Here is a 23,756-nt window from a genome sequence, read left to right on the forward strand (position 1 = left end):
ATGAGCCTATGAGGCCATTAGTAGATCTATGGGCTTTGCCAGCTCACTGGATTAATCCCCCCAATTAGTCACCAGATTCCTTCCAGAAAAATCTATGGAAGATGTTTCTCTCATGAATTTTTTTTTTTTTGAGTACAAGTACAAATACAATATACGACACACTATCATATCAAGCCTATGAAAGTACAAGTGTCAACAGACCCCACGTAGGAGGCACAAATCAAGCCCATGAAAACCAATTTTCCGTCTAGACCAATGGTTGTTAGTGTTCGAAGATGGTCGAGTTTTGCTTGAGAATGCTAGGAGAAGTTTTTTGGGTGGTCAGCCATCCGAAACAATGGCCACACGACTATTTTTGGTGATGGCGATTAGTTTTTCAAAAATTTAACTTCTATCATATGAAAGTATATGTGTCAACGGACCCCACACAGGAAGCACAAATCAAGCCCACAAAGCCTATGAAAGTACAAGTGTCAACGTAAGGACAGACTAAGCCCACACACCTCCTTATAAATATTCGGAAGAGGTGAGATTATAACCCAATACCTCAGTTAGGAACATACAAAGTCATTGTCACTCAACTAATAACTCATTTGCGTTTCTCTCATGAGTTAACTGCATAAGCTTTTGACTGACTGTATCTGATTCAACGTACGGATACGGAGTATTGACTTTAAGTGGTCGTGCATGATTATTGCAAGGTGGCTCTAATAGTCTGGGTGAGTCTATGGGCAGCTCTCCCACTGGACTATCTCTCCTACTGGGCTCCACCATTGATCGGATCAATGGCCACAAATCATCAATATCCATAATTTTCTAATGTTTTCCTTAAATATCCCACGTCGTTTGGATTCTATCCCACATCCTTGGTATAAGAAAACCAAGTCCTTACCATTCAACAAGACTTTTTCTTGGGTTTAAGTACCATTAAATGAGACGATTCATAAAAAATAAAATTGTATAAGAATGATATATCTATGAGAATCGATAAACTCCAATCGAATAATATCATTAATGTTTTGATGGTCGTGATGAAGCACTTTATTTATATTTTATATAGAGATCCACTTAATACCGCGTTTGTCTTTGTACAAGACTCACAAGAGGAGTCAACTAATCGCAGACACTGATGAGAGAGTATGAGAATTGACTATTGACTTAGTTGTTGTAGAAGCATATATAATAGAATATGCTAAAGTTGATCTAAATGTAATCATTTATTGTCACCAAACTAATCCTTGTTTTGCCATCTCTATTTACTATTTTGTCCAAAAAGTCGGTCAATTAATATTATCTTTTTTGTGACGTCCGTGGCAAAATAAAATAACTAAAATGAAAAAGGCCAAAAAGAAGACGGACAAATGACACATAATGTGTGGACCATAGAGAAAATCCATATTAAAAACAATGCTTGGCAATTGGGTTTCCAATTTTCCATAGTTAACCATGTTATAAGCTAGTGTTAGTTGTGACAATTTTTGACATTTTTTTTTTGAGTACGAAGGGAGGAAGAGGATGCGGAGGCTCGAACTCGAGATATTTATGAAATAGCACACAAGTAAGTGTCACTTCAACTACTCGTTTTTATTTCACAGTTTATAAAAATAACTTATTTCAACATTTATAAATTGAGCTTTTTACCCATAAGGACAACAATTAAAAGTTATATTCTTATAAGGTAAGTCAAAAAAAAATTTTGGAAAAAAAAGACAACACTTACAATTTTACCAAAATACCCCTCTTCCTTCTTATCTCTTCACGCTCACAACTGAAAATTGGACGTCTAGCCATTGTTTTGAATGAACAAATCATCGAAATGAAGCTCTATGCCAGTCCAACCAAAGTCCTATCATCACCGATCGTCTATCACTTGAGTGGCCTGAAAAGAGCTCGATTCGGCCAATGCCAATGACCATCAACATCACCAATCAATTCCACGAACCAATGCGCAGCACCTTTAATGTTTTATTACTTGTTTGTACTCTTCTTCTTCTTTTTTTTTTTTTCTAAAATTGAAAATCTATAGATCTATCATCTATTCATTTGATATGTTATCTGTTTTGGATATGCAAAAATGTTATCTGTTTCTCCAAAATGTTATCTGTTTCATCATACCCATTTGCAAGAAATATATAACATATGATGCGGATTCGTGGGCATGGTGGACTATCGTAGTCCGACCACCGATCAAGGCCACCGACCAACAAAAAAAGAAGTGTTGGAGCACCACGACCAACCCACAGCCATCATTAATCACCATCAGTTACTGATTCCACCGGATTTTAACCTTGAAGTCGCGATTAATCGTGAAGAAAAGTTCAGATCTGACCACAACAAACAACGTTGTTGCAGGCAACCACCACAGGAGTGTAACCCAGACTTAGGCGCACCATCCCCACCCATTAGCTGACCGAAATAGTTTTCGGAGGAGGAATATCCGATTTGAGTGTCAAATGGAGAAAATGAGAAGATGAAGATATTTTTGTTAATATAACAAATGTTTATAAATTTTGTCATTTATGAAATATCTTTTAAACTCTTTGGATCTTATGGAATAAAACTTATTGCAGCAAACTTTTAATGGAGGGATGTATATCCAATTTTCCCTAATAAATTTTACCGGAGCTCAGCTTATAAAGATCTCTCATTTTTGCTGCTTATAAATTTTATCCCAGCCCACAATGAACCTATGAAACTATAAACGCGAGGTCCGCCTAAAAGCAAACACTCAAAAAAAAAACAAAAAGAGAGGAAAAGCTCACATTACCCGTCACCACCATAAATGGCGGTAACAGACTTTTTTGCCGGCGAGGTCGCCACTGAACTTATCAGAATGCTTATAAAAATATCCCGCAAATCCTTGTTCTGTAAGAGCAGCGCAGACGGGCTCAGATCAAGCATAGAGGAGCTTCTTCCCATAATTCAAGAAATCAAGTACACCGGTGTCGAGCTCCCCGCCATGCGCCAGTCCCAGCTTAACAAAATTTCGGAGACTCTCAGTGAAGGCAAAGAGCTTGCCGAGAAGGTTATGAGATCAGGCCGATGGAACGTCTACAAAAATTTGCAGCTCGCAAGGAAGATGGAGAAGCTGGAGCAAACTGTTTCTAGGTTCCTCAACGGACCTATGCAGGCGCACATACTGGCTGACGTGCACCATGTGAGATTCGATACGGTGGAGCGGTTCGATAAGTTGGATGGGTCTACGAGGCGGATTGAGCAGAGCCTCGCGGCGATGAAGATTGGGGTTGGGGGCGGAGGGTGGGTAGAGGAGGCGGTGAAGACAATTGAGATGGAGGAGGAAAGGGGAGATGAGGATAGTTTGGGAAATTTGGGGGTGGGTTTGGGTTTGGGGAGGAGGAAAGTGAAGGAGTTGGTGATTGGAAAAGAGAATTTGAGGGTTGTGGGGATCTGTGGGATTGGAGGGTCTGGTAAGACCACTCTGGCTACTGAGATTTGCAAGGATGATGAAGTCAAATGTAAGTTCTACTCCTTGTCAATGTCTGGAATACATCTGGTTATTATGATTTTAGCCTTCTTATTTCTGTATTCAACTCAATTTGGGACAAAATTGCTATGTGCTACTGAATTCTTAGTTAACCGTTCATTTCTTATGATGTTATATGCTTAGCATTTGGAATCAACACATACTTGTCTTTGATTAAAAGCTCATGTTCTAATTATAAGGACTACAATTGACTCTGTTTATCTCTATTTCCAGCTTACTTCAACAACAATATCTTATTCCTGACTGTATCACAGTCTCCAGATCTGGGTCAATTGAAGGGAAAGATTTGGAATTTCGTATCAGGAGCTGGTGCCTGGGGTTCTAATGATGTAGTTCCACATTGGAACTTGCAATATGAATGTAAAATTGAACCACGGATGCTGATTGTTTTAGATGATGTGTGGACACTTTCGGTGCTTGAAGAACTGATTTTTAAAATACCTGGCTGCAAAACTCTTGTTGTTTCGCGGTTCAAATTCCAGGAAGTTTTTAATGCTACTTATGAAGTACAATTGCTGAGGGAAGATGAAGCTCTGTCTCTCTTTTGCCATTCTGCTTTTGGACAGAAGTCCATACCCCCTTCGGCAGATGCAAATTTGGTCAAGCAGGTATGATCAAGCTCTCTTAGTTTACACGGGAATCGAAAGTTTACAAAAAGTCTTAAAAATATTGATTCTACCAACCTTCAATGCTGATGATCGCCTGAAATATTGTTTGTATAGCTTGTGAATGAGTGTAAAGGCCTTCCATTGGCTCTTAAAGTGATTGGGGCGTCACTGAGGGACCAACCTGAAATGTATTGGGCAAGTGCAAAGAAAAGATTATCAAGAGGAGAACCCATTTGCGAGTCCCATGAAAATAAACTGCTCAATCGAATGGCAATAAGCGTGGATTACTTGCCTAAAAAGGTTAGGGAGTGCTTCCTTGACTTGGGATCCTTCCCAGAAGACAAGAAGATCCCACTTGATGTTCTTATCAATATGTGGGTTGAGATACATGACATTGATGCGGAAGACGCTTTTGCTATTCTTGTTGAGCTTTCAAATAAGAATCTTCTAGCTCTGGTAAAAGATGCTCGGTATGTCTTATGATTGTTTAATACTGCTTTGAAGATTTAGTACTTTACATGCTCTTCCTTTAATCATGGATTTAGCAGCTAATATCCTTTCACATGTTGATTGGCAGCGCTGGAGATGTGTATACTAGTTACTATGATATCTTTGTTACTCAGCATGATGTGTTGAGAGACCTTGCTCTTCATTTGAGCAATCGTGAAAGCATAAATGATCGAAAGAGATTGCTTATGCCCAAACGAGACATGGCGATTCCGAAAGAATGGGAGAGGAATTCAGATCAGCCTTTCAATGCTCAAGTTGTTTCAATTCATACTGGTATCTCCTCTGCTCAATTCTAGATTGCTGGTATCTAGTAATCTATTCACTTCCCTATCCAATAGATCATGAAAATGCACTAGAAAGTTCATACTAATTGTTGCTGTATCTTTTTGAGGAGATTCATTTTCTATGCAATGTGCTAACTTTTTACTTTATTTTACAATATAGGTGAAATGAATGAAATGGACTGGTGCCGGATGGAGTTCCCTAAGGCTGAAGTGCTCATCCTCAACTTTGCCTCAAAGGAATACTTTTTGCCTCCTTTCATCTATGACATGCCAAAGCTCAAGGCACTTATAGTAATCAATTACAGCACATTTAGTTCGACCCTCCACAATTTTTCTGTTTTTTCTGATCTGGCCAATCTGAAGAGTCTCTGGCTCGAGAGGGTGTCGATTTGTAAATTATCCGAGGAAACTATCTCCCTTAAGAATTTGCGAAAGATGTCTCTAGTCCTATGCAAGATCAATGACAGCTTTGATGCATCTGTTGTAGACCTGCCTCGTATCTTCCCTTCACTCTCCGAGCTTTCAATCGATCATTCTGATGATTTAATGCAGCTCCCTTCAAGCCTTTGTAGGATGGAAAGACTTCAGTGTCTTAGCATCACCAACTGCCACAATTTGAAGGAACTGCCTACTGATTTGGGCATGCTGAAACGCCTACACATACTGAGATTATACGCTTGCCCGACTCTGAAGACGCTTCCTTCAACCATCGACCAGCTGGTTTTGTTGGAGTACCTTGATATTTCTCAATGCGTGAATATGACATGTCTTCCAGAAGGGATTGGTAGGTTAGCCGGATTGAAGAAGATCGACATGCGGGAATGCCCGCAGATCTGGGATCTGCCAGACTCTGCTGCATATTTGCGGTCTCTACGCCGCGTAATTTGTGACGAAGAGGTATATTGGGTGTGGCAGGATATGAAGAAGGCAATGCCATTGCCTGATCTTCACGTACAGGTTGCGGAGAAATGCTTTAGTTTGGACTGGCTTAATGAATGATCATGTATCAAGTCTGTAAAATATCAATAATTCCATGTACATTACTGTAAAAATGCTGATGTAGCTGAAATTCCAATGCTAATAGTAGTATAGATTACAATTTCATGTTCCATATTAACCAAGTCTCTGAAACACAGAGTAGAAGTCCCTTGAGTCCTTGACACTAAAGAACAAAATCTAAGGCTGCTGCTTATACTACAAGTGACTCGAAGAGAAACAACCCCAATCCAAACTGGAAAGTTGGTTGTTGAGGCTATCTATATCCCACATCGGATTGATATAATTCAACTTGAGTGTTATATTACATAAGTGATGCATTTTCTGAGTATAAAAATTATTGGCGACAGCTTGTAAAGAATAAATCTGTGCGGTCTCATAACTTAGATCGGAAAATATACATTTGCTGTGCTTGGGATTGGATTTCCTACAATAAGATTTCTTTTGGAATTTTGAAATTTCAGGCAAGCAAAAGGGGAGAAAGATATGAGCAGGTGTCACGTTAAAACGACAGTGATAGGCGGCTGGGTGGATGGCAAAGTTGGTGGTGGTCTCCAAAAGTTGGGACTTAGAATTTTGTAAGCATTCGACGACCAGATCACCACCACCTAAATAAATCAAATATCTAAACCCAATAAATGCCAATTCACACGTTTTTTATTGTGGGGTCCACCACGGGAATTGATAATTTCTTTTTGGGAAGCGTGTGGACCCCACCCAAAGAAAAAGAAAGGGAAGAGAAGAGATGCACGCAACCATGTAAAGCTCAGGCTCAGCCACTCAGGAGAGCTAAGCTGAGCTCACCTCAAGTCAAACTTTATGATTTGACATTTTATTTATTTTTAAATCTTTGGCTGACTCCCATTGAAAGTAGACAACAAGGCTGTGTTTGTTTGTTTATAATCTTAATTATCTAAACTCACTATTAGGGCTGTTAAAAAAACTAAGAAACTGAACTGACCAATTGATGAGTTATTTTAAAAAAAAAAGAAGAAGAATTTACTTAGAATCAACTGAATAACCTTTGATAATTGATCAATTCACCAGTTAAATTCATGTAAAAAAAATTGATCGTTTACAACCTACTCCACACACACATATATATGTGGCATGTACTGGAGTGCAATACACTTGTGTAATTTTTTATGGGGCTACATCGTATAGACTCCTAAAATCCCGAGAGTTCAATTCTTACTAAAAACAATAATTTTGTGCTACGCTCAGGGTTTTGGTCAAATTTATCTCGTTGTCAAGTAGAAAATTGCTATGTAAACGGACATATGATGTGTAGTGGCCAAAATTCAATTGGGCCCAAGTCCAATACATTTAAGTTTACAATATAAGCCCTATTTAAGAGTTAAGGATCTCGAACCACTAACATTGAAAACATGAGCTCAAGCCCAATACTCATACCTATTTTGCAAGTCCATCAAGATCAGTGCCCACGGCCCACCAACCGCCCATGTTATGTGTCATGCAACCTAACACCGTGAGACATCATGACAACTTACAGCATGCCTGCCACCCACAACATACGTCACACCAACTTGCAAGACTAACATCCGCCTACAATAGAATGTCACAGTCTAACAATCGCCCGACAAAAATTGACTATTCAACAATTGTAGGTTCAGGTGTCTACACGATGGTCTGAGTTTAGATCCACATCGGATGAGGTACAAACATATGTAAACTTTTCGTTTTTTTCTTAAGATGGATGGAAAAATATGTAACAAACCCATTAAGTTTTACCCATTTCATGTGTTAAATTTATGGATAATGCTTAAGACTCCAAAAAAATCTTCATTTAATGTGGAGTGTTGGATGTGAAATGAGTCATATATGTGTGTTTTTAATTGATGGATATTTTAATACCACATAGATTCTCGAAATCACAAAATGAGAAATTTAGCATTGTCCTAAATTTATTGGTGTTCGTGCAACAAAATTAAATTCCGGAGACCTGCACGCATATTACCACCATAAAAGACTAAATTAAGGTAAATTGTGGCTTGAAACTACAAGAACGACGTCGTCTCCTTGAAAGTGTATCTGGACATACATTTCCGGTAAAGTGAGGTTTCAACTTCTAGATACCGTAAAAGTATTCTAGTTAACATATATTTGTTTTGGATTTACCGATTCCGTGAATACATCAGACTCTTACATGACTTTGTTTCTCCCTGGACCATCTCACTTAAGGCTGATTTGGATTGATATTTTATAGAATTAAGTGAGGAGGATTAAAGAGGATGGAGTGTCTTCATCTTACTTGGATTGTAAGAGAGAGAGTTAAGTGGGTTTAGTAGGAGAACTTTTCCCCTCACTTAACTCTACATTTTGTAACCCCTCAATTTGGGGGTTTGTGAGGTGAGAGAAATTTTTTTTTTTATAATTTCCAAAATCTTGCATATAATTTTTTCATTCATTTCAACTCAACTCTCTTTTAACTCTACCTCTTATCCAAGTAAGAATGAGTCAATGTAATCCCCTTCCATAACCCCCTCACTTAACTCTACTCTTCATTTTACAATCCAAACAAAGCCTTAATGATACTCAAAAAACCTCGTACATATTGAGACGGGGACATGGTCTTATACATCTACATCATTTGGCTTAACGAAGCAATGTGGGACATAACATTCGTAACACTATAGTGCGTTCTTTATGCTTCTCAGTTTTCATTCATTAATTTACATTACTACAACTTTGACTCCTTACTTCCACATTACCAAGTCAATCATGAAACCAATTCATGTTGAGGCAAGCTAAAAATTGCCTCTTACACGTGCCACCACCACCATCCACGTGTCTTAGTGGTGGATAATTTGCAAAGGAGGTCATAGGTTTAAACCTTGAAAACAACATCTCGACATATTATGCAGATAAGACTATATAAATCCATAAAAAAAAAACGATGTAAGTCCGTCAATTTTATGGCCCCCGATCCCATCTAATGCGAAAGTCTTATGTACGAGAATTGTTTTTGTGAAGCCTCCTGATACCTCTCTCTACCACTCAATTTTCTTTATCATGAAGCCGCTTTATGTTTATTGTAAATGGGAACAATGAATTGCCAATCAAATCCAACTTATCGAGTAAAAGATGGCTTAATTTTCTGCTTAAATATGGATATTGCTCCTCCAACATCCGGGTTTCAAAAATAATCACACTTCTCATGTCTCCCAGCTTCGATCCCGATACTGACATCCACTATTTAGTACTGGATAAAACATCTATGATATAAGGAGGGCTTTAAGGAACAAATCATTGTTCATTAACATTGTTCCGCCCCGCTCAACATTCACATATAGATTCAGTAATCAGAAAGGCCACGGCAATTATTACAAAGTATTAATGCACCATAGATCATTCACCATACTTTGATATACTTGATCTTACACCATAGATCATTCACTTAGATAAAGGTGAAAACAGGTTGAAGTAAAGCTCACACATAACATAAGCATCCTACATAGGACATTCCTCCAGGTACAGTGGTTATTTACTTACATAAGTCATAAGATCCTCTAAGATGTATATAGTTATATACTAATCACACTAGGGGATTGAGCAAATGCCCAATAAACATCACCACTCCAGTTATGTCTTCTCTGATAAGGAACAAGAATGGGTGGTCAGCTACAAAATCTATTTTGCTAGGGAAACGCATACTCCTCAAAGCCACGACGGCTGCAGTAGCTGCTGCAGCCTCAGTCCCTTCTTCATTAACTTCAATGAATGATTTATGATATATGCTTGAAACATACAAGTTCTGACCCACAGAAGAGTCTACCATCTCTGTCAGATCAGCATCACCAGAAAAAGGGGACACTAGTCCTAATCCCTTGAGAAGGTCAGAAGCTTCAAACCCGAAAGAAACCTTATACCTGGGGATCCGGAAATCACCCACTTCATTACGTTGATGTGGGAGGTGGTTATCTAAGAATCCAGCCTCAGAACCCACTTTCTCTACTAAAGCTGGTAGCCCATCTCTTGCATCGGGAAGAAAGATGTACATGGAAAAACGGCGTTTATCCTGACCTTGAAGATATGGAAGTCCCAGCACTTTGAAACCATCAAAGGCTCTGACAAATTGTTTTTTCTTGCTGGTCATGAAGGGAACTTGAACCGAGCTCCCATTCAGAAGATGAAAATCATAGTCTTTAGTAGCTGATGTGTCAAACTTGTCATTCCAAGTACCCTTAAAGTAGAGGGCATTTGCAAAGATGAGTCTCGTTGTACTGTCAACTGATCCAGAAGGAAGAACCTCTTTGATTAAGCCATTTGTCTCCTTGTCAGCCCATGAATTTACTTCTTGAGTCACTTCAACAGCCTGCATCACAATCAACATTGCTGTAAGCATACTGTTTTCAACACCAATAACAAACTGACTAGTGCACCTGACTAAATAACTAACGACATGTAATACATAAAGCATCACCAACTCAATGTAAATCCCAGTTCAATCAGTTACTAACCAGTGATGTTATTTTAATCGATTCCAAATATTCTTAATGGCAATACAAAAAAAAAAAAAAGAGTTATAAATATATCATCTGTGTATGTTACTTTCTTATTACAGACTATGCAAAAAAAAAATCATTCTAACATTTATGCCCAAGAAAATAGTTGAGACTGGGCACATTTAACAATTAGACTTCATAAAGCTAAAAGTGCAAACAGAAGAATAACATTGTAATTCTCAAGACCTAAGAAAAGGATACCTGCACATAAAGCATCAGGGAAAGCATGTCGTTCAAGCGTTAATGGCATCACCAAGCCACAAGTGTAGCACAACCAGCCAATTTTTGTCTTTGTACTTCAAACATTATAAAGCCTTGAAAAGAATAATATATGTGATCCAACTCGATTAACAAGCTTTCCGTCAACCACATTTGAAAACGCATTTATTATGTTGATGTGGCTCTCCTCCTCTCAACTAAACTGACTCAATGAGTCAATGACCAGTGACATCTCTGTGTGACCATATGATATGGGAGTTGCAAGGACATTTTCCTGCTATCAAGGATTTCAAACAAAATAGTGGTTTATGTCCATCTATCTGACATGTAGTGACAATATTTGAGCTTGGATTTTGTAATTGAAAGTAGTACAAGATTCGAGTTTCGGATGTTTTGGAAAATGGAGAAAAACAAAAATTCCTAACGCTTAAACATTCTACTTTGGTTTTGTTAAGATGATACAAAATAGGCTGTCTATGAACTTATCCAGTAAAAAGTACAGGAATCAGAAACAAGTAATCAGCCATGGCAGCAAATTCTCAAAATATCTCTTTCTAAATTCAATCAATTTCAAACTTCGACCAAAATTCTGCTAGACTCTTCTTCTTACCCAAAGACTACATATATAAGACATCATCTCTCATGAGTTTTGTCTACTTTTCATCCCTCCACGCAACACCGATCGAACGAATCAATCCAATAAAGAAAGCATATAAAACATTCGTATCTAAAAGTGAAGAGAGTCAGAGCACTTTACCTTAGTTTGGAAGTCAACCTGACGAGAAGCGGCCTTATAGATATTGTCAACAACCTGCTTGAAAGAAGGTTTGAGTGTCATCGATCCGTCAATCCACACGCCGTTTACAAAGGACAATCGGGGCCCACCAATGGAGGTACCGTCGGCGAAAACCAGTGAGACGAGGTCGGATGTGAAGGAGCCGAGTTCATCCTTGGACTTAGATTTAAGGAATGAGAGAAGCTGATCCAGGGTAGAGCCCTTAGACCCCGCCGCGATCAGGCCCAACACCGTCTGGATCGACAGCGGAGAGAACACAAGGTTGGAGCCCTCGGCGGCTCCTTTCAAGAGCAGGTGTTTCGAGAGCGTCAAAGCGACGTCGGTTTGGTTCCTGATTGTTTCGCGGAGATCCATCTTGGCAAATACTCAAGGAGGTTAAACTCGCTTTGAACGGAGAAGAGGGGATCGTACGAGAGAAGGACGGTGGCGTTGGAAGAATCTGATTCTAAGAGGAAAGACTACGCGTGTCGACATGATGAAATAAATGGACCGTTGCCACTTGCCGCGTATCATCGACTGGGCCGGGCCACTTTTGCTGAAGAAGCCCATATGGTATTTTGGAAAAAAGCCCAGGGGCTCAAATTTAGATGAGAGATGTAGTCATTTTTTAAGTGTTTCTTTTTTATGAAAACAGATTAAAATTATAATAATTAGGAGTTTACTGATAAAATAAACATTCTATAATATAATTTTTTTCAGTAATGGATATGAATCACTGGAAAAAAAAATCATAGCAATAGTTATTTTCAGCTAGTTATTAAAATTTTGACTGGTTTTTCCTTCTTGCCAGTTGCCTCTGAATTTGATCTTTTGTGGAAGCAGCAATCTTGCAACTAAATTTCTTCCGCGTCTGCGAACGGCTTGAATTGGAGACACCAGAGAAGAGTCCATTATTGTTAGTAATGGCAGAGAGATTCATACCAAGATGTCCTGTGATTTCTTTCTGTATTTTCTTGGCTGTAGGTCTGAATAATATTATCAATTGTTCTCTATTTGTAGTCAAGAATGATTCTTTCTTAATACCTGCCAAACCCAACTGAATTTAGGACAAATTTTGTCTATATATAGTCAAGATTGGTTATTTGTCAAGACCTACAAAATCCCACCACAGCTGACTCTATGCATGACAATCAATCAAGGCAATAACCTTCTCTTCTCTGGTCAAGAAAGAAAAGAACTCCATTGACACAATGGTGAGCTTTATGGAGAATCTGAGCTCTAGCTTCTATTGATGATTTTGTTTTTTTGCTGATAATTTTGTGTGGGAAAACTTTACAGGGTATCTACAATGATGAAACTCAATCAAAGAAGCGAGGAGGAAACAGAGCTGCACTCTTTGTATATGGTAATTAATAATGAAATAATTTCTTCTCCATGGAGATGGCATTGTTTAGTTTTGCTATTTGTACGCACTCTAAGTGTTTGATGTATTGTTTCAGCCATGGAAGGGCTCGAGAACATGGCGTTCGTCTCGAGTGCTGTCAGCCTGGTGCTCTATTTCAATGATTATATGAACTTGAGCATACCTGAATCCGCCGTCGTGCTTACAAACGTCATGGGAACTACATTCATACTAACATTCCTCGGAGGATATATCTCTGACACTTATTTGACAAGATTCAAGACGTGTGTTTTGTTTGGAATCATAGAAATGCTGGTATGCCCGCACCTATACATACATTTTTACCATTTGAAATCTAGATGATAGAAATGCTGATAATCATTTTGATTTTGTTTATTTCCTATTCAGGGTTTTGTCCTTCTGGCAATTCAAGCACATTTCCCTCACCTAAGACCAATCAGTTGCAAAGGTGTTGCACCAAGCCTAGCACATCAATGTGAGGTTGCAGATAGCACCCAAAATGCCATCTTTTACACTGCTCTATATCTTATTGCTTTCGGTAGCAGTGGGGTTAAAGCAGCATTAACACCTTTGGGAGCCGACCAATTCGACGAAACGGACGCAGACGAGGCAGTTCAATTGTCTAGCTTTTTCAACTGGTTCATGTATAGCCTCACCATTGGTTCTATGATTGGGGTGACTTTTGTTATATGGGTTAGTCTCAACATAGGTTGGGACTGGTCATTTGGGGTGTGCGCCGTAGCAATCTTATTCTCCGTCATCTTTTTATCCATGGGCAAGTCGCTGTACCGGAATAATGCACTGAATGGAAGCCCTCTTATTCGTATTCTGCAGGTAAACAAACAATCACTAGACATGACCTGTTAATATATACATACATATTTTGAGTAAGGCTAACTGCTAATACACTTTTTTTGATACAGGTCTTTGTGGTTGCTATTAAAAACAGAAACCTTCCAACACCGGAGAGGGTAGAAGAATTTCATGAAATCCATGACAAGGAAGCCAGTCAGAGCGAAATTCTTGAGAGGACTGATCAATTCAGGTATTGGATAGAAGTAATGAACAGAAGCTTATGTTATTTTTGTACATTGATTGTTGCATCTCTCATTTAGCTTAATACTAGCATGACAAGTTTTACATTATTTTCGCAGATTCTTGGACCGAGCAGCAATCATTAGGAGTACAGATGATAGAACATCAAGAAACACTGATTTGTGGAGCTTGTGCACGGTTACACAAATTGAAGAGACAAAGATACTAGTACGCATGCTACCAATTATAATTAGCACCATCTTCATGAACACATGTGTGGCTCAACTCCAGACTTTCTCAATTCAACAAAGCAACACCCTGGACACAAATATCCTGGGCTTCAAGGTTCCTGGTCCCTCCGTTCCTGTAATTCCCCTGTTATTCATGTTCGTTTTGATCCCAATATATGAGCATATATTCGTCCCATTCGCTCGAAAGATCACTGGAATTCCCACTGGTATAACCCACCTCCAACGTATCGGGGTTGGCCTAGTCCTCTCAGCTATATCAATGGCGGTTGCTGGAATTGTTGAAACTCGCCGCCAACGCGTGGCTATACAGCACAACATGGTTGACTCTGTTGGGCCTCTGCCCATGAGTGTGTTGTGGCTTGGTTTTCAATACGCGATATTCGGTGGAGCTGATATGTTCACTTTAGCCGGGTTTCTAGAATTTTTCCACGCTGAAAGCTCAGCTAGAATGAAGTCATTTGGTACAGCCATTTCTTGGTGGCCAATTGGATTTGGCTACTTCTTGAGTTCAGTACTTGTGGAAGTGGTTAACAAGGTGAGTGGTGGATGGTTGGCTAGTAACAATCTCAACAGAGGCAAATTGAACTACTTCTACTGGTTACTATCTGGTCTAAGTTTGTTGAATTTCGGATTCTATCTGGTCTGTGCTTGTCATTATAGATATAAGAAGGTGGATGTGAAGCAAGTAGAGGACCCTGTTTTCCAGGGCAAGATGGAATGGACCAGATTGTAAGAATGCCATTGTGTTTGTAAGAGATCTTATCTGTTAATACTTTACACATCATCTGTAAGAGAAAAATCAATGTTCAACAAATCATTGTACTGGGGTTTTTTTTTTCTTTCTGTGGAAACAGCAAGGATTGAAAGTTTGATCAATTCAACAGCAAACCCATCTCACATATCATTTGCCAAAATCTATCAGAACCCATACCAGCAAGAATTAATAATGGTATTTTTGTTGTCTAATTATATCTATCAACTCTCCAAAATACAGACAAAAGGCATGGGTCCATAGTCCCTACATTGGTTTTTGCTCTGTTGATGGGACTTGGGACTACTACCTAACCCTTAGTATATACACAACATAGTTCCAAATTTCCAGTGCCTACCAGTACCAGCATTCATTCAATCCAGCTCTGACTGTGTAACCAGCAAATGAGGATGGATTGATATTCAACAAAATTAACAATCCATCTGCATAATCTTGGACTCGCGGTCGGCTAAAAATGGTATAATAAGTTCCTCTCCATCTGCATCACAGACAAAATATTTAGTTGTTATGGCTTTTCCCTTCTTTCCTTACATTTTATGTATTAGATGAAAGCATCCCTCCAACCACATTGCCATGACTACACCTGCTAGAGTTCTTTAATGGGTATATTATTTTCTTCTTGTTGATGCATGATTGAGAACTAGCAAGTCAACTAATAATGTCAAAACTAACACATAAGGAAAAGGGTCAGGTAAGAAACAAAGAGAACCCTGTGAGATTTAACATATGTTAGAGACCATATGATTCCTTTTTGTTTGCCTTGGAAGTATGTACAATAACATCAGCTATTTTCTCTCTATATAGTGAAGGTAGTTCTCTCTTAATACTCACCAAGCACACAACACTTTAAGGCAACTTCCTTCTATCTTTATTGTGCCAAAAGGCAGAACAGCCAAGGCAGAATGGTAAGATTCCAACATATTTTCTCTCTTAAGATCTCTCTTTTTGCATGATTTGCTGATAGTTTGGTGTCATTGTTTGACAGGATAACTTCAAAGATGATAAGACTCGAACAAAGCGAGCAAAGAAGCTAGGTGGAAATAAAGCTGCAATTTTTGTATACGGTGACTACAGTGATCTCTACATCTGATTTCTCAATGAGATTGGTTTTTATTTTTGTAGAAGTTGAAAGAATAGTTTTCTCTGCATAATCTAAAGTCAGAATTTATGTTGCAGCAACCGAGGGGCTCGAGAACATGGCATTCATCTCGAATGCTGTCAGCCTGGTGACATATTTCTCTGGTTATATGAACTTTGGCATTACAAAGTCTGCCAACACACTCACAAACTTTGTTGGGACTGCATTCTTACTAGCACTCTTCGGAGGATTCATATCTGACACCTATTTGACAAGATTCAAGACTTGTGTCCTGTTCGGAATCATTGAATTGCTGGTACACACAGACTCTCACCATTTTCATACATTTCTAATAATTAAGCTTCTGTTCAGTAATCTTCAAGTAGTAATCAAGTGCTGTTGTTAGTCGTAAAGAATCTTGTGACAGAAAAATCATGCATGACTAAAAAATATAACAAGCTAATCAATAATGATGTGAACATTGTGCCTACCACATAATTTCTTTCGCTAGAAGTCGTTTTCGGGTTTTGCCAGTTGCACTTAGTTTAATCCTCAGTCAAGGTATTATCCCTTTGAATATGAATAAACAATGTAAAGATGCTTATGCAGGATAAAGATAAACTAAACATGACAGATAAATCAAACAATAGGAAAAAGATTCTACTGAGCCAAAGATTACATTTTTTATTTGATATTTTTGGCAGGGTTATGGCCTCCTAGCAATTCAAGCACATTTCCATCAACTAAGACCAATCCCGTGCAAAGGAGTTGCACCAACCTTAGCAAACCAATGTGAACCTGCTGATAGCAGCCAGACTGCAATCCTTTTCACTGGTCTATACCTTGTGGCATTAGGTACCAGCGGAATTAAAGCCGCCTTACCATCCTTGGGGGCAGACCAATTCAATGAAAAAGACCCCAAAGAGGCAGCTCAATTATCTAGCTTCTTCAACTGGTTTTTGTTTAGTATTACCATAGGCGCTGTGGTAGGCGTGACGTTTCTTGTCTGGATTAGTACCAACCAAGGTTGGGAATGGTCATTTGGTGTTTCTACCATAGCTGTCTTATTCGCTATCATCATCATATGCATGGGGAAGTCGCTGTATCGAAACAATGTACCTAATGGGAGCCCTCTTGTTCGGATTCTTCAGGTAATTCGAGAAAAGACAGCACAGCATCAGGACTAGAACAAGTGAAGTTGTTTATGTGTCTATATGGCTAATATGCAGTTTTCTCCTTTTCCATCTTAGGTCTTTGTGGTTGCAATTAAAAACCGGAACGTTCCAATACCAGAGAGGGCTGAAGAATTGCATGAAATCCATGACAAAGAAGCTGGTCTGCAGGAAGAAATTATTGAGAGGACTGATCAGTTCAGGTACTAGATAAAAATTCTAAATCTAGCTTGGTCTAACTGGTCACATATGAGCACTAACATTACAAGCACTGTTGGGATTTCCCAGATATTTGGACCGAGCAGCGATTATTAGGAGTAGTACAGATGCTGAAACATCGATTAACATCGATCGCTGGAGCATGTGCACAGTTACACAAGTTGAAGAGGCAAAAATACTAATACGCATGCTACCAATCATACTAAGCACTGTCTTCATGAATACATGTTTGGCTCAACTACAGACTTTCTCAATCCAACAAAGCCAAACCATGGACACACAGGTCCTTGGCTTTAAGGTTCCCGGCCCCTCACTTCCTGTCATTCCCCTTCTATTCATGGCCATTATGATCCCCATATATGATCGTATATTTGTACCATTTGCTCGAAAGATCACTGGAATCCCCACCGGTATTAGCCAACTCCAACGTATTGGGGTTGGTCTAGTCCTCTCAGCTATCTCCATGGCAGTTTCCGGATTGGTTGAAACCAAACGCAAACATGTTGCTATTGAACATAACATGGTTGACTCCGCTGAGCCTCTGCCCCTTAGCGTGTTCTGGCTAGGCATCCAGTACGCGATATTTGGAGCAGCTGATATGTTCACTTTGATTGGGTTGTTAGAGTTTTTCTACGCTGAAAGCTCGGCTGGAATGAAGGCATTGAGTACAGCCATCTCATGGTGTTCAATTGCATTTGGATACTTCTTGAGTTCAGTGACTGTGGAAGTTGTTAACAAGGTGACTGGTGGATGGCTGGCCAGTAATAATCTCAACAGGGATAAGTTGAACTACTTCTATTATCTGCTCTCTGTTTTGAGTGTTGCGAACTTCGGATTTTATCTGGTTTGTGCATCTTGGTATCGATACAAGAAGGCGGAAGTGAAGCAAATAGAGGATTCTGTTACTAGTGATGTCAATGGGAAGATGGAAATGACCAGAGTGTAGGAAAGATATAGTTTGTAAGAGATCCAATGTAAGGTTGCACTGTCGTTTCAAATAATATCCTACTCTTAACTTGGAATGCAAAAGAAGGAAGCTTTTCAACTTGAGTTATTAACAAGATTAGATGGCAGTAACCAATTGGCAATAGCCTAACTGGTCATCTCTTTGGACTTAAAGATCTATGATGTCTAAAGTCGAAAGTTCGAACCAATCAGTTCAGATATTTCCTTGTGGAATTTTGGTTTTGTGGACTTATCCCACTTCCGGACCTCTACCCGTATGGGTTTCGACCCAATCTTACATCCTAAAGCAATGGCTAAGAGAAGTCCTGAAGAGAAAGAGTGTTGTTTCGTTGAGTTCCTTCCAATTTAAGGTTTACCATAGGTCAGGTAGGTTGATTATCGACCGATAATCCAACTGATCTTAACTGAAATGCAAACCATTACCTTAAATTGGAAGGCACTCAACGAAATAACATACTCTTCCGGGTCCCAACCCACATGGTAGAAAGGAGTCTTTACTTTTCTTTGATCTATCGGCTAGTTCAAGCCATGCTAGAAAATTTTTTATCACGTCCTTATAACATAAAAACATAACAAAACTTATACAAATGGTGTTGACAAACTTAGCTCTGTGGACACATAAAATAAACAAAAATACATCTGGGAGCCTTCCCAATCAATAAATTGTCAGATACTTTTAGAAGGCATCACATAAGTTACAAACCTTCAATCCCACTGAACCAGAAGAATAACATAGAACTATGCTGTTCAAAGAGTGACAGAGGAACAGGAGGACAAGTATGATAGATCAATACTAGAATGTCAAATCTGCCTTTTGCTTAATGCATTAAATAAGTTAAAGATCTGAATACAGAAAAGAATTTCTGCTAGGCCAGTTAGTTGGGCCACCAAAAAAACTAAAGCAAACAGATGGGATGGAGAAAATCCATCCAAGAATGGCAGGAGAAAAAAAATGCAAAAAATATTCACAACCGAATACGTTTTAGCCCAGAGAGAGCAAAATAATGCTGAAGAACAACATATGGATATAAGCCTGAGTTTGGCAAGCCTCAAGGAATTGCCACAGCATTCTTCTCTGCATTGAGCTCAGGAGTAGTGTCCTGACACTCTGGATGGAGGCCAATAACGCAACACTGATCTACCAACAATGTTCTTGATTGGAAGCGGACCCCTAAAAAAAGATCAAGAAAACCAGTGGTCAGATATAAATGTTTTTCGGGAAACATATAATTCCAAAACCAATGTCACTAAATTTCTTACATCTTGACGTTCTTTCTCACCAACACATATTAACAACACTATGTTTAGGATATTCAACAACGAAATCAACAAGGGATGATCACCACAAGCTGAAGTTTCTTTCCTACTAATGCAATAATTCTCAAAAAAGAAATCGTCAGCAATGTGAATTTGATAGATTACCAGTTATGAGAGTCAAAACTGTTATTGCGATTGTCTCCCAACACAAAGACATGACCTTCTGGCACAAGCTGTTAAAGCCAAGAAAACAAAGCAAAAGACCAAGTCAGGCATTGCCATCAATCTTTTGGTCAAGAAGGTTCATGAATGAAGCAATAGAATAAAACACAAATGAGAAAATACAATAGATCAACAGTTTAAATGGATATGGAGAAGACAAAAAGTACCATTGGTTCCATTTCATATGACAGAGGCTCCAGAGCAAAATCTTCTTCCTGAATAACACCATTCACAAGCAAATTTCCATCACAAACCTGTCATAAAACACCATCCATAAAACTATATTAGAGAACAAGACGTACCTTAGTTATTTTTGAGAACGAGAAAGGTAGAAATAAACATCGTGAAAGGGGTAAGGGGGTGTGAATAAAGACCACCAGTGGTAAATGATACAAAAGAGAGAAAATATGGAAGCTTACTTCAACATAGTCTCCAGCCTTCGCCACAATTCTTTTTATGAACACATCCCCCGAACTAAAACCAATTTCCTATACAATGACATATGGCAAGGAAACTGTCAGCAAAGTTATATTGAATAGGCATAAAGTTTAACACTATAACAAACTTCAAGTAAATTACCTGCAGGATCGGGGGTGCCTTAAATATTACAATCTCAGAGACCTCAGGCCTTCTGATAAAATATGAAACCTGATACACAAAGCAGCACAAAATCAGATAATTCCAGCAAAAAAACAAAATCGGTGTAAGTAGAATACCAAAATCTTTATTGGTCCATTTATATACTCTATAGATAAATCGTATAAAAAACACAAAGATATTGAAATCTCCCTGAGTTACTTAGTACATACATCCAACCCGATAGTGCAATCTTTTGCATTTTTTTTATTCATTGGGTATGAAATGATTTTCCATATGAAATATTACAATTATCCAACAGATTATAGTTATCCTTCCAAATGTACAAATTCCTAAGTTACTCTTTTAGTAAAAAAACAGAGCATACTTATCAAGATCAATTTAGAACAGACGATCGTGATGAAATAATAATAACAAGTAAAAGGGTGAAAAGACCTTACCTTCTCTGCTACGATGCGGTCACCAACATCAAGGGTTGGGGACATAGAAGCAGAAGGAATACATCTCGGCTCAGCCAAGGATGACCGGAAGAGCAGAGTGACAGTCATCGCCGTAAACATAGCCTTGGCATCCTCAGAGCATTGATTCAACATCCGGGATAACCAGCTTTCACTCCTCTCAAACCCGTTTTGTGTTGGATGAAAGCTCACACTACCATCATGGAGTTCAATACCATCGCCACCGTGCTTGGTCCCTCCTTTGTCCACGTCATCGCTTTCAGACCCCAGAAAGGCCTCGTTGCAAGGCAGCCACTTCGATCCCTGCAAAAAAGGGATCATCGAAGTGACCTTGAACGGAGAAATGCCAAACATACCGACACTCGAAGGAGCCTGAACACCAACCGTTGACTTCATCAAGTCGATCAAGCCAACCATGATCGGGCTCCTACAGCTGCCACCAAATATTTCACCAGCGAGGGTAGTGTGCATAGAAGCCGAATTCCACGACGACCAGCAATTAGGGTTTCGCCTGTAACTACGGGTCGGGGGTGGATCGAGATCGGGATTTTGGTTAGGGGAGGCGAAGAAGCGAGATAGAATGAAGCATTCATGGAAGGTTCGGCAATTTCCGGGACGAAAACCGGCCGAGGAGGCCATGTTCTGGGCCAGGAAGCCGGAGTAGTTAATGGTGACACGGATCGCCATAACTGCGAAATTTATGAATAACCTGATAAGGATCTGAAACAGGGTGATTTCGAGGATTGAGAGAGAGGATCCACGAAACCCTACAAGCCTAAATATGCCATTTCTACTACACGGAGCAGTGAAACGGAGACGAGAGGGTTGAATTGAACCTGTGAGCTACAGCCAAGAAAGAATTGGGAAGCCTGAAAAGGAAATTAGGGGGCGAGTAAGCACGGTTGCGGTGGCTGATCGGAGATAGGGGTGGTGGTAAGCGGAGCAGAAAGTCCCCGACAGAATTTCCTCTCCCAGGAGCCGAAGACTTAAGCAGGAAATTACTGGATTAGGGAACGCGACGAATCAAACGGTACCGCGAGATTGGGAACCTATTTTAATAGGCGGCCAGCACGAATAAAATGGACATGTTTCTTTCTAAATTTACGAAATTACCTACTCCTTCATTTATTTATTTTTATTTCTGCCAAAATATATTTGAATAATGTTTTATTGTGAGACACAAATGACCCTATTCTTTTTGGCTTGTTGGCTTATTCGTCTAAGACATGCCACTGTAATTTATTGCAAGATGGAGGGGCAACTTGTAGGCATACATATTTTCCCTACTTTTGTTGACTTTGACCAACAGGAGAGGCCCATCACCATCAATCTTGCCAACCTAGTTGCTCCCACTTTCCTCCCACATTTTTCGGATCTCTCATATCAATATAAATTTGGATTATCAGGGGGTAAGCATAATTTCTTACGTGACAGCATCGTAAGTTAAGACAGAGATCGTAAATTACCACAAAAAGACATTACTTCTATTAGAATTCAAACCCATCAGCTTTCAAAATCCACATAATTTGATTCTCGAGAGATTCACCATCAATTGATACAATCAAATTTTGTAAGATTATTGTGGTGATTCCGACAAATTTCAACCTTTTTGGCCAATAAATAAATTTAACTATATTAAAATATAATATGTTACTATGGAAATATTAAGAGTGGCGTTTGGCTTGGGAGACGAAGTTGATGACGCAAGCGCATGCATCACAAAATAATTTTTTCCCCTATTAATAATGAGATTCATTTATTACTTAATAATCTATCTATTTGACTTTTCTCCACGAATATAGTAATGTCTAAAGTCTAACTAAGAAGATAATTTGAAACCAAAATGATATGTGTCCATAATTATTTAACGGTCCCCCACCCTTCTTCTCATGGCACTTAAATTATGGATAATTATGGATACTAAAATAATGGATGTGTAGTGCTTCACAATTTGAAAACGGCACAAGATACTTTATGGTTTCGACATTATTTTAATGCTACTTTTTAATGTTTTTAATATAGAATTTAACTTTTTTGGAAACTAGTTATTTTGTATTGGTGCAATTATAATCCATTAATTCTCTCATTCTTTGCAACTAATGGGTTTTTTTCTTATAAAAATATTTATATTTATGTAAAAGGGCATTATAATCAATTATTTTAAATTCAACAATTGAAATATTTAATGAATAATACTAGTGGACATGATCAAGAAACATGTTGAACAATAAAAAATAAAATTGTTACATATTTATAAAAATTAAATAAAACAAACTATTTTCTTATAGACTTCAAAATTGATTCGGTAATTGAATTCCAAATGGGGTATATTTGAAAAAAGTGTTGCAAAAATAGGGGTATTTTGGAGAAATGGTGGTTATAAATTTCAAATTTTCTTGAAAACTGACGATTTATTTATAGACAGAAATCAAATTCGATATGAAAAGGTCATGAAAATTATGAATGGTTAATATAGTCTAAACATTCTATTTCTTTTTCACGTTCAATTTAATTTTTATTTAAAACAAAAAATATTGTTGATCTCGTAAAGCCAATCAAAATACATGCATAATTTTAAAAGAAAACGATAATGACTTTAAAAACCACTACAATGAGGTCCAATATAATTTATTTTTATAGCAAATCGCTGTAATTTTTGTACAACAGATCCACGGACCCATTAATGCCACTGCAAATGAGGGATTGGAGGCCCGTAATGAGCCTGTTATAAAATAAAAAGAGGCCCACACATATAGGCCCATAGGTGCTACAGGCCAGTGTGGGCCCAAAATGGCTACAACAAGGTCATTAACAGACGCGCATTACACTCTTACTAGACAGTAGTAGACCTGCAGCTGCCAAATAAGACTGGTGGGCTAGAAAGGGCAAGGCATGCCATGGCATGGAATGCCAGCTCTCATC

General features: G+C 38.7%; 5 protein-coding genes across 10 annotated transcripts; 3 read left to right on the forward strand and 2 right to left on the reverse strand.

Moving 5' to 3' along the window:
• The first annotated feature begins 2,782 nt into the window (after positions 1-2,782).
• Positions 2,783-6,018, forward strand: LOC120000525 (probable disease resistance protein At4g33300). The gene is made up of 5 exons (XM_038848639.1): positions 2,783-3,476; positions 3,719-4,113; positions 4,228-4,583; positions 4,691-4,896; positions 5,068-6,018. The coding sequence occupies exons 1-5, from the start codon at positions 2,783-2,785 to the stop codon at positions 5,904-5,906; spliced, it is 2,490 nt and encodes an 829-aa protein (XP_038704567.1). The 3' UTR covers positions 5,907-6,018.
• Positions 6,019-9,226: 3,208 nt separating this feature from the next.
• LOC120000471 (serpin-ZX-like) lies at positions 9,227-11,894 on the reverse strand. 2 transcript variants are annotated; one of them, XM_038848561.1, is made up of 2 exons: positions 11,406-11,894; positions 9,227-10,239 (listed from the first exon to the last, which is right to left on the reverse strand). In XM_038848561.1, the coding sequence occupies exons 1-2, from the start codon at positions 11,796-11,798 to the stop codon at positions 9,460-9,462; spliced, it is 1,173 nt and encodes a 390-aa protein (XP_038704489.1). In that variant the 5' UTR covers positions 11,799-11,894; the 3' UTR covers positions 9,227-9,459. The 2 variants fall into 2 exon arrangements, with proteins under 2 accessions (XP_038704489.1, XP_038704490.1); XM_038848562.1 differs by lacking the exon at positions 11,406-11,894 and adding an exon at positions 10,631-10,834.
• A 319-nt stretch (positions 11,895-12,213) lies between these two features.
• On the forward strand, positions 12,214-14,931 carry LOC120000256 (protein NRT1/ PTR FAMILY 4.5-like). The gene is made up of 6 exons (XM_038848227.1): positions 12,214-12,637; positions 12,723-12,789; positions 12,884-13,101; positions 13,195-13,641; positions 13,731-13,852; positions 13,962-14,931. The coding sequence occupies exons 1-6, from the start codon at positions 12,635-12,637 to the stop codon at positions 14,824-14,826; spliced, it is 1,722 nt and encodes a 573-aa protein (XP_038704155.1). The 5' UTR covers positions 12,214-12,634; the 3' UTR covers positions 14,827-14,931.
• A 285-nt stretch (positions 14,932-15,216) lies between these two features.
• LOC120000255 (protein NRT1/ PTR FAMILY 4.5-like) lies at positions 15,217-18,364 on the forward strand. Of its 2 annotated transcripts, XM_038848224.1 has the most exons (7): positions 15,217-15,322; positions 15,670-15,770; positions 15,851-15,929; positions 16,042-16,259; positions 16,648-17,094; positions 17,194-17,318; positions 17,404-18,364. In XM_038848224.1, the coding sequence occupies exons 2-7, from the start codon at positions 15,768-15,770 to the stop codon at positions 18,278-18,280; spliced, it is 1,749 nt and encodes a 582-aa protein (XP_038704152.1). In that variant the 5' UTR covers positions 15,217-15,322; positions 15,670-15,767; the 3' UTR covers positions 18,281-18,364. The 2 variants fall into 2 exon arrangements, with proteins under 2 accessions (XP_038704152.1, XP_038704153.1); XM_038848225.1 differs by lacking the exon at positions 15,217-15,322 and having other exon boundaries at positions 15,621-15,770.
• Positions 18,365-19,085: 721 nt separating this feature from the next.
• LOC120000257 (probable thylakoidal processing peptidase 2, chloroplastic) lies at positions 19,086-21,872 on the reverse strand. 4 transcript variants are annotated; one of them, XM_038848230.1, is made up of 7 exons: positions 21,219-21,872; positions 20,817-21,137; positions 20,359-20,427; positions 20,082-20,267; positions 19,947-19,994; positions 19,723-19,790; positions 19,086-19,471 (listed from the first exon to the last, which is right to left on the reverse strand). In XM_038848230.1, exons 1-7 carry the CDS (start codon positions 21,519-21,521, stop codon positions 19,387-19,389), a joined length of 1,080 nt encoding a protein of 359 aa, XP_038704158.1. In that variant the 5' UTR covers positions 21,522-21,872; the 3' UTR covers positions 19,086-19,386. The 4 variants fall into 4 exon arrangements, with proteins under 4 accessions (XP_038704158.1, XP_038704156.1, XP_038704159.1 ...); XM_038848228.1 differs by having other exon boundaries at positions 20,817-21,871; XM_038848231.1 differs by having other exon boundaries at positions 20,199-20,267; positions 20,817-21,870.
• Between the last annotated feature and the right edge of the window lie 1,884 nt (positions 21,873-23,756).

The sequence above is a fragment of the Tripterygium wilfordii genome, chromosome 6 (genome assembly GCF_013401445.1).
Source record: "Tripterygium wilfordii isolate XIE 37 chromosome 6, ASM1340144v1, whole genome shotgun sequence".
Taxonomy (NCBI): Eukaryota; Viridiplantae; Streptophyta; class Magnoliopsida; order Celastrales; family Celastraceae; genus Tripterygium; species Tripterygium wilfordii.

What these genes read in the sequence shown, in the direction of transcription:
- LOC120000256 (XM_038848227.1), top strand. An exon ending in AGCTGCACTCTTTGTATATG is followed by an intron (nt 12,790 to 12,883) that starts GTAATTAATAAT and finishes GTATTGTTTCAG; the next exon opens with CCATGGAAGGGCTCGAGAAC. An exon ending in GAGAGGACTGATCAATTCAG is followed by an intron (nt 13,853 to 13,961) that starts GTATTGGATAGA and finishes TTATTTTCGCAG; the next exon opens with ATTCTTGGACCGAGCAGCAA.
- LOC120000257 (XM_038848228.1), bottom strand. Translation starts at nt 21,521, where the DNA reads ATGGCGATCCGTGTCACCATTAACTACTCCGGCTTCCTGGCCCAGAAC. An exon ending in ACCGCATCGTAGCAGAGAAG is followed by an intron (nt 20,428 to 20,816) that starts GTAAGGTCTTTT and finishes TTTGTGTATCAG; the next exon opens with GTTTCATATTTTATCAGAAG. An exon ending in CGTTCTCAAAAATAACTAAG is followed by an intron (nt 19,995 to 20,081) that starts GTACGTCTTGTT and finishes GGTGTTATTCAG; the next exon opens with GAAGAAGATTTTGCTCTGGA.
- LOC120000255 (XM_038848224.1), top strand. An exon ending in AGCTGCAATTTTTGTATACG is followed by an intron (nt 15,930 to 16,041) that starts GTGACTACAGTG and finishes TTTATGTTGCAG; the next exon opens with CAACCGAGGGGCTCGAGAAC. An exon ending in TCGGAATCATTGAATTGCTG is followed by an intron (nt 16,260 to 16,647) that starts GTACACACAGAC and finishes TATTTTTGGCAG; the next exon opens with GGTTATGGCCTCCTAGCAAT.
- LOC120000525 (XM_038848639.1), top strand. Translation starts at nt 2,783, where the DNA reads ATGGCGGTAACAGACTTTTTTGCCGGCGAGGTCGCCACTGAACTTATC. An exon ending in GCTCTGGTAAAAGATGCTCG is followed by an intron (nt 4,584 to 4,690) that starts GTATGTCTTATG and finishes GTTGATTGGCAG; the next exon opens with CGCTGGAGATGTGTATACTA. An exon ending in AGTTGTTTCAATTCATACTG is followed by an intron (nt 4,897 to 5,067) that starts GTATCTCCTCTG and finishes TTTACAATATAG; the next exon opens with GTGAAATGAATGAAATGGAC.
- LOC120000471 (XM_038848561.1), bottom strand. Translation starts at nt 11,798, where the DNA reads ATGGATCTCCGCGAAACAATCAGGAACCAAACCGACGTCGCTTTGACG. An exon ending in AGGTTGACTTCCAAACTAAG is followed by an intron (nt 10,240 to 11,405) that starts GTAAAGTGCTCT and finishes ATTGTGATGCAG; the next exon opens with GCTGTTGAAGTGACTCAAGA.